This window comes from Cynara cardunculus, assembly GCF_001531365.2.
Source record: "Cynara cardunculus var. scolymus isolate 2C chromosome LG 12, CcrdV1, whole genome shotgun sequence".
NCBI lineage: Eukaryota > Viridiplantae > Streptophyta > Magnoliopsida > Asterales > Asteraceae > Cynara > Cynara cardunculus.
In genome coordinates this window covers 27178242-27190066 of record NC_037539.1, presented here as the reverse complement: position 1 = coordinate 27190066, position 11825 = coordinate 27178242, and the positions used below count along the sequence as shown (strand labels likewise).

Below are 11825 nucleotides of genomic sequence, written 5' to 3'. Positions count from 1 at the left end.
GGATAAAACTCAGAAAAAATGAAAACAGAGAATGTGTTTTTGTTCTATATGAACAGCACCCAAATTACAGCATATMTCTGATCAATAAAACTGTAGTTCGGTTATAATTGCCAAAGCAGTTATCAACCACCAAACAGTTCAATAAAACCTCCATCGATCAGCAGCTAAGTCAATCTATTACACTTAAATAACATTGGTGACAAAATCACCAACAATCCTCCCCCATTTAAGTGTAATCCTGATTAACTTATGTTAAACTCATAACAAACAACAAACTGATGCATAAATGAAATATCGTAACGATTGAATTTCATATTAGTATATCAGCATTTCAAATATTCGAATATCAGAGTGTCACTAAGGATTGAACTCTTTCTATTCATAGTGAATACATGAAGATAATATACACAACAGTTTACACATTCACATGTTCTACTTGACACTTATTTTACTAGCTTGTGTCCTATCCTTCAATAAGCATATCAAAGCCAAGTCCTAAGCTTCTTGAAGCAGCTAAACTTCATGCTTATATAGGTAGTCTTTTACTCTTGCACCTGCACATGCAATTTGTCAAAAAACTATTAAGAAATAAATTTCAACCTTCTTTATCTTGCAGTCTGAACACATACCGTGGGATGATGTGATTATGTGTTCCAATCCGAAGATATCAAGCTTTCCTCATTGAATTCAGCATCTAACATTACGTAAGATGGGAATTGGGTATCTTGATACAAGGATTTAATTAGGTGGACTTTAAACCCATCCCAATAGCCGCCTTGTGTACGAGATCTCTTGACAACCCTTTGGTTAAATGGTCGGCTAAATTCAGTTGAGTTTTTACAAACTCCACAGATATCACACCATTCAAGATAAGATCACGAATCATGCTATGTCTAACACCTAAGTGTCTAGACTTGCCATTGTACACTTGACTATAAGCCTTAGCCAAGGTAGCAGCACTATCACATCTAATAGAAATGGTAGATATCGGTTTAGGCCACAAAGGAATTTCATAAAGCAAATTCCTCAGCCACTCAGCTTCATTACCAGCTGCAGCCAAAGCCACAAACTCGCATTCCATGGTTGAGTGTGTAATACAAGTCTGTTTCTTTGAAGCCCAAGAAATAGCACCTCCCCCAAGAAGAAATACCCAACCACTCGTAGATGAGTGATCCTCTGTATTATTAATCCANAATGAAAACAGAGAATGTGTTTTTGTTCTATATGAACAGCACCCAAATTACAGCATATCTCTGATCAATAAAACTGTAGTTCGGTTATAATTGCCAAAGCAGTTATCAACCACCAAACAGTTCAATAAAACCTCCATCGATCAGCAGCTAAGTCAATCTATTACACTTAAATAACATTGGTGACAAAATCACCAACAGATCACAGGTGTTACACATTATAAAGTAAACGAAAAGAAAAATAAAAGGGATATTAATAAAAATTATAAGTGACATAATTAAAAGAGATGGAAAAAATGTTGACATAAACTATTTTAAGTAGGGTTTTCAGAAAATAAATGAATATAAACAAATTAATTTCAAAAAATAAATCAAGTTATAATTATTAAACATAAGATTGGTTTAAATCGGAAATTTTGACGTCAAGAAAGAGTTGCGTGAAGGTGAAGGTGAAGGTGAAGGTGAAGGTGTCAGCATTCAGCAATCTGAAGGTACTCAAAATGCAATATTCCACTTGACCTTTTAGTAATAAGTAATAAGCCAGCCCAAACAGCTCCCTCGTCTCCGTCTCCCTCTCCCTCTCCCTCTCCCTCTCGGCCAAATACATCAAAATCAAATAAATTTGTAAAAAATCTCGATTGCGAGTCCTTATAATGTCTGTTTTTCCTTCCAATTTGGGGACCAAAACCCCACAGCCTTTCTTCTTCAACAACAATTTTCTGAAAACCCATTTAAAGCTCTTCGTTTCCTTCCATAATCGCAATTACCCAAAATCCAGAAACCCCATTTTGTGTCTCCCCAATTCGAATAAAAAACCCCTGTTTTCTGACGAAATGGAGAAGAACAGCAATTGGGTTGCAGCCATTGAATCAGCCCCAGATGGGAAATACGATATGGAATTGGAAGTCGCGGTGAAAGCTGTTCATGTTGCTTGTTTGCTTTGTCAAAAAGTTCAAGAAAATTTGATCTTTAATGGTAATGAAGATGTTCAAGCCAAAGATGACAATTCCCCTGTCACAGTTGCTGGTAATTTTGACTTTCTCTTCCAATTTTAAATCTGATTTCCATATTTTCAGTTTTTGTAATTGCTTGAAGATTGGTGAAAATTGAGTTTATGTGGATAGCAAGAACAATTCTATCTTCGATTAAGAAGCCATTAATTTGATTTCTACTCATTAATGGACTGTGAGAACTGTACTTTGACTTTTGAAAGTCAAACACACAGGTTCAAAGTGACAAGTCAGAGAAATGACTCTTTGGTTTTCAGGTGTTGAAGAGGAGAGGGTTCAATAATAGCTTTAGGTATATAGACTCCCTACCTTTTAAAAGAAAAATGGTTTTATACATATTTATCAAAGATTTTGGTTTGATTAAAGTATCATATAAGGTTATTATATCTAAATATCTTGATATCTAACTCGCTATGTGAGCGGATTAATCCCAAGGCAACTTGTGGGTAGCCCGTAGTCACTGCATTTGAACCTCTATGGTCATGAGGGGATTTTAATTCCTACCCAGATACTTTTGACCTCAAACTCAAACCAATCAGGTCTCACACGGATTGTATCTAAATATCTTGTTGTATGAATGTAAAAAGATATGGGCCTTACTGGTACACCCGTTTTATTTTGATGTATGCTCTCTAAATTAACAAAAAAATGGTTGCAACCGTTGATAGTATTATTGTATGTGATTTTACAGGTTGAAAGTTAGAATTTTTTTTTTAAATCTTTTTGGTAAAAGAAGGAGAAAAGAAAGAAAAAATTGAAAAACCAATCGAGTGTTACCAATAAATATTTAATAAACCATACTTCGTGGGGTGTTTGGGATTGCTTATAGAAATAACCTATTGACTTATTTTAGTGTGGCATCGGTGATAAGGACTTCTGAGCCCGGTGCCAAACCGGTAATAAGGAATTTTTGAAGAAGTTAAACCATTCTAACTTATAATAAGTTGATAAGGCCTTTTGTAAAAAAATATAAGTTGTTTCAAATAAGCAATCCCAAACACCCTATTCTTATAATTAATTTTTATTCTAAGAATTATCTTGCAAATTTTTATGAACAGATTGGAGTGTGCAAGCAACTGTTAGCTGGATATTATCCCAAGCATTTGGAGCTCAAAATGTATCAGTTGTTGCAGAAGAAGATATTGAAGCCCTTTCCAAAAGCAACGCAATCAGTCTCCTGTCATCCGTTGTAAAAACCGTCAACGATTCCTTATCCGCCGCATCCATTTTCGGCATCGAACCTCCGGTCACCGCTCTGGAAACCACTCAAGTTCTCGAAGCCATCAGTCGGTGCAACTCGACCGGTGGGCCCACAGGCCGATTCTGGGTACTCGACCCGGTGGATGGCACCCTTGGATTTGTGCATGGGGACCAGTATGCTATCGCTCTAGCACTGGTCGAAAATGGGGAAGTGGTGCTCGGGGTTCTTGGTTGCCCGAACTACCCGATGAACAAGGAGTGGTTAGATTACCAAAATGGGTATCGGAGGATTCTTTCGAGATTGACTAAATCAAGCTCGGAAAGTTGGGGCGGAAAAGGGTGTGTGCTTTATGCAAAGAAAGGTAGCAAGAAAGCTTGGATGCAGCCGTTGGTAAGCGGAGATAAGGGTTGGGTGTGGCCGAACTCTGCGAGGCCAATCAAGGTGTCAGCTATTGATAATCCTATTTTGGCTACGTTTTGTGAACCGGTGGAGAAGGCAAACTCGAGCCACTCGTTCACGCAAGGGTTAGCCCATAGCGTCGGCCTCAGGTACGAGTTCTATTCTATCTCTTCTCATATCTTTCAAATTTGATACAAAGGTTAATGACCTTACCCCCTTTGCCAACGTTTAGACTCCAAGCTTAGTTTGATCCAAGTGAATGTCTAAAGTACCCTTAAGCAATGATAAAGGTAAAGGCTATGATTTAGGCTGATAAATTTTAATCTTCGAGGGTAAATTTGTAAACTTCTCTACGAAAATGTTTTTACTTTGGTCAATAAAAAATTTAATTTATCCATATTGAATGTTACACCATCCGTGACCCTGCAAATAGGGCTGTAAACGAACCGAACGAACACGAACGAAGGCTTGTTCATGTTCGTTCGTTTAACTTAACCGAACAAACGAACGAACACGAACGGTAAACGAACAAAAATATTTGTGTTCGTGTTCGTTCGTTTAGAAATCAGGTGTGTTCGTGTTCGTTTATGTTCGTTCGTTAACATGCTAAACGAACGTAAACGAACGAACATAAACGAACGAGCTAAACGAACATAAACGAACGGGTTAAACGAACATAAATAAATATTATTTGAATTCAAAGTAAATAAATAAAAGATTATAATATTAAATTTAATATATAAACGAACATAAACGAACGAATATAAACGAACGTAAACGAACGGTAAATGAACGAAAATTCACGAACATAAATGAACGAACGAGACTCTTGTTCATGTTCGTTCGTTTAACTAAACGAACAAAAAAATTTGTTCATGTTCGTTCATTTATTAAATAAACGAACTTCCCGCCGAACGGTTCACGAACGGTTCGCTGAACGTTCGGTTCGTTTACAGCCCTACCTGCAAAAAGGTTTCAACAGCAATCATGCCAATTTACAAATTTACCCTAGTTATGCAACTAGGCCGAAGGCTAAATTTGTAAATTCAACAACTTTCTATCATTTGACAATTGTACGATTATCATAAAACCATGTCGGGTTTAATTCATATTTAACAATCATTAGCTAACTTATTTGGTTATCGGCTGGTTTGTCGTAATTTGCCAAAAGTAGCTTTATTTCAGCAATGACAGAGATTTTGGCATTCTAACACGTTAATTTACAAGTTTACCCTCGTAGCAAAAGGGAAGCTAGGGCAAACAAGGGTAAAATCGAGAAATGACATGGAAGTTGACCCTTGCAGGAATCAACCATTACGAGTGTACAGTATGGTGAAATACGCAGCCATCGCTCGTGGAGACGCAGAGATCTTCATGAAGTTCGCGAGAGCTGGTTATAAAGAGAAGATATGGGATCATGCCGCCGGAGTTGTCATCATTCAAGAAGCCGGCGGTGTCGTCACAGACGCCGGAGGCCGACCACTCGACTTCTCTAAAGGTATCTACTTGCAAGGACTAGATCGGGGTATTATCGCCTGTGCCGGATCCTCATTACATGAGAAAATCATGAGAGCCGTCGATGCCAGCTGGAACTCTTCTAGCCTTTGATCTTATCATCTTTTCCTTGGATCAAATGTTGTATGAATGGGAAAAACAATATTTCTTCCACTAAAATAAATTCTATGCTCATGTTTGTGTTATCTTTTAATCTCCATTTATTTAATGATGAAAACCTTAGTAATATCATTTCATTTTCACATTCATACTTTTTAATATTTTTAGGGGTGTCAGGGATTGCTTGTTTGAAACAACTTATGATTTTTTATAAAGGTGCTTATCAACTTATTAGAAGTTATAATATAATGGTTTAACTTATTTAAAAACTTCTTATTACCGATTTAACACCGGGATAAATTGTTTATCCAAACAATACCCGTTTTAGAAAACGATTCAGGAAGGGAATCTGAGTTAATATGCTTAGCGTTGTCCTACTTATAAAAACTATCCATAGAAAAATATGCTTAACTTTCAGGGTAAAAAGGAAATGATCAAAATGCAAAATACCAAAATACCCATCATTTAACGAGCACATGATGGTACTTACAAGATGCTTTAACGGTCGCTAGAGTATGGACGAATGGTCTAAGCAAATTGAAACAATGGAACATTCTAGTGTTTTCTAAAACTGCAGTAACAATCGGTGGAGTTTGAGTAATTTATGTAATTTACTCAAAAAAGAACACATTTTCGATCGAGTTAGATAGTAAAACTCAATAATCGTGTTTTTATTTCAAAAAATAACAAGGATTACCATCTCTTATGAACAAACGCATACATCAAAATATCATATAACAAATTTACAGAGAGACACAAAAAACTACCAGTTTAATTTCTGCCATCTTCCTACGACCTTTTTACCAATTAAAACAAGCTTAGAATGAGCATAAACAATGTCGTGTGGCCCGGAGCACACGCGTATCATAGATAACGCGCTCAAAATATTGCCGCTCATGCTGCACCTCAAACAGCATCACGTCTCATATCCGCAGCTCTACCGCTGCCTCGGAAATACATGTACACTTGCTGCACCATCAGAAACATATATCAGGTTATGGGGTCATCTTTTACATGTAAAAATATCATTAGATTACTTTCCAAATAAGCCCTTGGGAAGAGAACAAAGGTTCCAACATATATTGAGGAAAAATTATCCAAGTCTACTCAATGTGGAACTCCAACATGCCCCCTCCAACGGAGATTAGACGAGCACAAATTGTGCCAAGAAGTCGAGTTGATATCAGCTCTGATACCATGTGAAAATATGTGGAACCCCCATTAAATTACTCGCTAAAAGAGCCCTCTGCCCTTGACAAGAGAACAAGGTTCCAACATGTATTGAGAACAAGGTGCAGTGAGGGTACGAACCTGAATAACCCACATGCTGAGCAGCGTCTCAAGACAAAATAGCCCGAACCCAATGAAGTAAAAGATCTATGCAAAATAAATGTAATTAGTACAAGAACCAACTAACTCTGTATCGATAAAAACTGCATAAAAGACATACCCCAACCAAGGCTTGATCACCCACGAGATCAATGGCTGGTAGGATACCTCTGTTCCAACATAAAAAAAGGTGAAAACGTTAATCCCGTATGAACAAAAGTTGAAATTCGGTTAAAGAGAGTATTCAAACGCGTTGATAGTTGTCCCAAATGTCAAAGAAAGTAGTTTCAATTCTAAGTCGAAACAGATATGTTTAATTTTTGGAGGAAATGAATAATTGCATCAAATAGTACAATGTTAGTAGTATTCATGGAGGTTCAAATTAGAAGGGTAAGAAAAGTTGAAAACATATGTCAACCGAAGACGGATTTGATCCGAGGGATGTGATTAATGTATATTCTAAACTAAAATAGATTACCCCTACTTTTTTGTCAAAAATATATGAAATATAATCAAATTGGAGGCAAACAAATTATACCAAAAAAAGGAGCCTTTTATTCTCCTTCCATAATGTTCTACTTTTTCATCTGTTTTTTCATGTTATCAACCCTTTCACTATTCTCATTTGAACCCTCCGCTAGCAGTATAATTACACAAGAATCGGGTAAAAATTGCATGACAGTAAAACATAAACATTTTTAAATACAGGTTTAACGTTTTTGGAAGGGGAGACGAACTCACGCAAGAGATTTTCCTTTGAAGACAACGGGAGGAGCCACTGCGGCAAAGATTACAAAGCCTATGTGCAACTGTAGACAGGAAAAGAACAAGAAACAATGAGATGATAGTAGAATGCCAAATGCAATCCTTCTTTGTGAAAAGGGATTATGGTTTGTAAGAAGCTATTTTGGACAAACTATTGAAATGTAAAAAAGAAGAAAAAATTCTAATTTTTTTGCCAAGAACGATAGTTGGCGATGAAACGTCAGAGATGATCATTCCTTTTAACATTTACATGTTCCCACAGTTTGTCCAAAATCGCTTATTACTAAAAGTGATGGTCTTTTTGCCATTTTCGTAAGGACAATGTTTAGTTTGCAACAAAAAACCATGGTTTAAAAGTTTACCAAATAAAATAGGAAGAACCAACCAAACTTCAATGCACTTTCTTTCCTGCAAACACAATTTGCAATGTTAAACAAAAATGGTAAGAAGGTGGGATGCATAAAGACCTGACCTCTACCCTAACGAGTAGAATGACAGTTTCCATGAAGACTAAGAAGATGGTATTGTGCTTATCAAAAAGAATTTGATAAGTTAGGGGTTTATATCAATTTAAAGTGGCAAAAAAGCTTGTGTTAAAGAGCTTCCAGTGATTCAACATGTTTTATGGTGATATGATTAAGAAAAAAATATAAGATAGACAACTTCGGAGAGTTTAGATTTACCTAAAAGTACGATAAAGCGGCCGGTACCACAAAACATACGCCAGTGGAACCCCTAATATGAAGTAGATAATTGCAAGAAACCATATCTGGGGGTCTATAGCAAAAGGAAAATAATGAACATATTAGCATAGTTTACTGACGCTTTGTTGGGTAACCGTGGGTGTCTAGGCCAGCTTTTGTTCACCTTGACCAATCTCTGAAGATAACAGGCAGGAAAATCCCCAATGTCCCTGAGGAGTTTCGAACCAATAGTTTCACTTTCACCCCCACAGATTGGTACCCGGGTCTTTAGTAATTCAAAAGAAAAAGGCATATAAGGGCTATAGGGTGAGTGACACGAACCTTCTCCTTTAATCCATGCCGTCGTTGTGGCTATAATATTCCAGAAAAGACAAAATACCAACCCTGTTTCGCATAAACATTATACATTATTAGAGACAGATTGTTCTAAAAATCATAATGTTTTGAAACATGGAAGAAGCAGGATAAAAGTTCTGGCAATTGATTTTGGAAATCATACTCCATCTGCACCATGAAATTGCAACGGCTAACTAAGCACGGATTTATCAAATTGTTTGATTACTAGTCATTAGTCAAATAGTTATCGCCCATGACTCCATGAGTAATGAGTAACAACTAAATGAAATAATTTTGTTGATCAAAATGGATAGCAACAATAAGTAATAATGATGGCAATGGGCAAACAAGTAATTTCATCTTCTGAATTTTATCCAAGAAGGAAATCTCGGAATTTTATGAGAACATTCGAGTTGAAACAAATAATACTTCCACCGTTCCATAAACTTTTGCAACTGTCTAACTCGGCCCATGTTTTATTAAATTGTTGACTCTGGACTAAAACTAAACTAATAGCATCAAAAAAGTTGAATTCCAACTTTGCAATTTTCTATGAACAACAAAGTTGGCAAGTTAAAAAAGTAATACCGACTCTAAACCAAACCGAATGGACTCAAAGAATCCCACAGATGTACCCAGCATTTTCCTCTACCCCAAAGGGTAAATTCCACGAATATTACAATGTCTAACTGTACACAACTTTTATGAAATTGCTCATGTATTAGTCATAATGTCTTCGAGTCCCCTAATAACATAATAAAACAAGGGCATCTTGGAGCCAAAATCAATAGCATCTGTAAGTCGTAACATCGAAAAAGGAGGCAGATAGGTAACTCCAACTTTCGTTTTTTGTTGGAAAAAAATGTTGCAATTTTCATGAGGCAAAACTACAAAATGGAAAAGAAAGAAAAAGATGATCGAACCACAAAATTTTGGTGGGTTATCTTTGCATGATAAGCAAATAAACACATACCCAAGTAGGTCGTGAATGCAACGTACTGCAATTTTTGTAGATGGATCGGTATCTCGCTTGGAATATCGTGATGAATGATAGGGAAAAATGGTGGCCAATTTTTCTCCTCAAGAACAATACCAGCTGAAATGGAAAGATGGGTCCGTTAGTGGCTTACATTGTAAGGCAAGCATCTATGAAGAAATTGGCATAAAGAAAACATTTTCAAGCAAATGAAATCAAGAATGCCAGAAAAACCTAAAAGGAATTTGTTTTTTTCCTTTGTTTGGTCAAATTGTCACAAATGACACAAGATTCTTCCCTTTCTAATTTAGGAATTACTTAATATACATTGTTAGTTCACATTTCTTTTTACACAAAAATGACTCTTTAAGGACAAGTATCAAGGTACTTATCAATGGACGCTTGTGACTGATCCAAGACTTGCTCGTGTGTAATACTTTTTACACCGACAGTTCATACAGCAGTTGGAATCTTGCATGTAATATCAGTAATTGAACGAACATGCAAAAATCAGAAAGTACCTCGAGCGGCTGCCTCCTCTTTTCGTTTTACTATCTGCAGAACACCAATCAAATAATTACTAGCTTTCCCAGTGGTGCATTCCTCTAATAAGCACAAATTAGTTGCTAGCATACAAGAAATTATGCATAATAAATACAATCAGATTATATTTATTTCTTCCATTACACCTTCATTTCAAGAATCCAAGTATCAACAAGAACTATTTTACAATTTCTAACTGCCCTTTGCGATTGATCATGATCACAAAAAGCACAATTGGGTTTGATCAACTAAACGTTTGGGGTTTGAATCCTACGCTTGTGTATTGCTTACTGAATGGATGGGTGGTAAAAATTTCACCCCCTCAGGTGTGGTTTCTTGAATCTTTTATTTCCTAATCCAAGAATGACAATATAACCTATATTCATATCATTTCATACATATGAATAGAAAATGTTACCTCTTCCCTCCTCCTCAGGTCAGCTTCCCTAGCTTGAAGCTCCCTCTCTTTCTTCTTCAGATCCTTTAACAAATTTCCATTGACAGTAAGGCGATGATCACCATAAACAAGAAAATGATAAACTCATAAGATCTAACAGTTGAACTCGAACCTACCGCAGCAGAATCAAGAGGAATGTCAACCGAGTCATTCCGATTATAGAAATCTGCTGGTTCATGAGGAAGAGGTGAAAGCCTAGAGTTTGGAGCAGAAGGAACGCTCTGAAAAACCCCAGCAAGATTATATACATAAACAACCGGAAGATTACATTTTTCACGTAAAGAAACATAGCAGAAATCAAAACCACCACCATATACAAGAAAAGCTGTTGCAGAACATACGACAATTGATTGAAAGAAGAAATGCAATTAAAGACCAAAACGAACAAGACTTACAAACATTAGGAAAGATGTGATCAAGTGCATATACATAATACATCTCAGAATAGCATACAACAACCATTTATCAATTTTGTATGAAAAAGGAGAAGACGTTAGACATACTGTCGTGTAGAATGAACCTCCATTAAAATTTGTCTTGCCAGCTCCTTGATCCTGATCATGTAAATATAAACCAATGTTGATATGGTTGAATATATATATATGTATACTATATTATAAAGCATTTGGCAAAAACTCTTAAAAACCATTCTTTATGCATGAAGTACTGTTTATTAATGCATATTACTTAAAATTTAAGATTACAAGTAAATTGTGCGTAAGTACAACTTATTAAAGCTTTGTTTTTGAATTAGTATAACTAACCGCAGATAAACATAATCAAATACAAGATAAACATCTCATTATAAATATAAAAAATTTAAAATATAATTAGGATAATCATTAAGTTTTAACATAATCATAATCTTTATAAAAATTATATTGTGAAGCCAAAAATAAATTACTTCGCTGTTAGACCTAAATTAAATTATAATAAAAAATTGAATTAAATAAAATTGTACAAAAAAAAACAATAACTTTTAAATAGTTAATTTTATATTAATATCGGTATATTTTTTTAAATTTATTTTTATTCAAAAGTAAAAACATTATCTTTATCAAAACCACATAAACCGTATTATCTATACTATCTTATTAAGCAAATTCATCAAAAGTCTTAAAGTCTTAAAATTTTAAATGACCAAGATACCCTTTTCACTTTTTCACCCCTTCCTCTCCTCACATACACTCATCCCCTCACATACATTTACCTCTCACATTCAACGGATTTTTTTTAAAATTATAATTTTAAATTTACATTTTATATCCCTATAATTAGTTAATTAATTACTTTACGTCATT

General features: G+C 35.5%; 2 protein-coding genes across 3 annotated transcripts in view; one reads left to right on the top strand and one right to left on the bottom strand.

Moving 5' to 3' along the window:
* Positions 1 to 1823: 1823 nt before the first annotated feature.
* On the top strand, positions 1824 to 5500 carry LOC112523193 (PAP-specific phosphatase HAL2-like). Its single transcript, XM_025132695.1, has 3 exons — positions 1824 to 2216; positions 3259 to 3949; positions 5105 to 5500. Exons 1-3 carry the CDS (start codon positions 1844 to 1846, stop codon positions 5406 to 5408), a joined length of 1368 nt encoding a protein of 455 aa, XP_024988463.1. The 5' UTR covers positions 1824 to 1843; the 3' UTR covers positions 5409 to 5500.
* A 562-nt stretch (positions 5501 to 6062) lies between these two features.
* Positions 6063 to 11825, bottom strand: part of LOC112522480 (secretory carrier-associated membrane protein 3-like) — a 10157-nt gene continuing 4394 nt past the window's right edge. The window contains exons 2-13 of one of the 2 annotated variants that reach the window (XM_025131608.1): positions 11028 to 11078; positions 10641 to 10745; positions 10486 to 10548; positions 10046 to 10079; positions 9522 to 9644; positions 8534 to 8596; positions 8192 to 8285; positions 7871 to 7916; positions 7485 to 7552; positions 6865 to 6913; positions 6726 to 6791; positions 6063 to 6383 (exon numbers count right to left, since the gene is read on the bottom strand). In XM_025131608.1, the coding sequence (XP_024987376.1) occupies positions 6321 to 6383; positions 6726 to 6791; positions 6865 to 6913; positions 7485 to 7552; positions 7871 to 7916; positions 8192 to 8285; positions 8534 to 8596; positions 9522 to 9644; positions 10046 to 10079; positions 10486 to 10548; positions 10641 to 10745; positions 11028 to 11078 (825 nt within the window). In that variant the 3' untranslated portion in view covers positions 6063 to 6320. The remainder of the gene's footprint in view (positions 6384 to 6725; positions 6792 to 6864; positions 6914 to 7484; positions 7553 to 7870; positions 7917 to 8191; positions 8286 to 8533; positions 8597 to 9521; positions 9645 to 10045; positions 10080 to 10485; positions 10549 to 10640; positions 10746 to 11027; positions 11079 to 11825) is intronic. The other variant, XM_025131609.1, reaches the window with a different exon arrangement.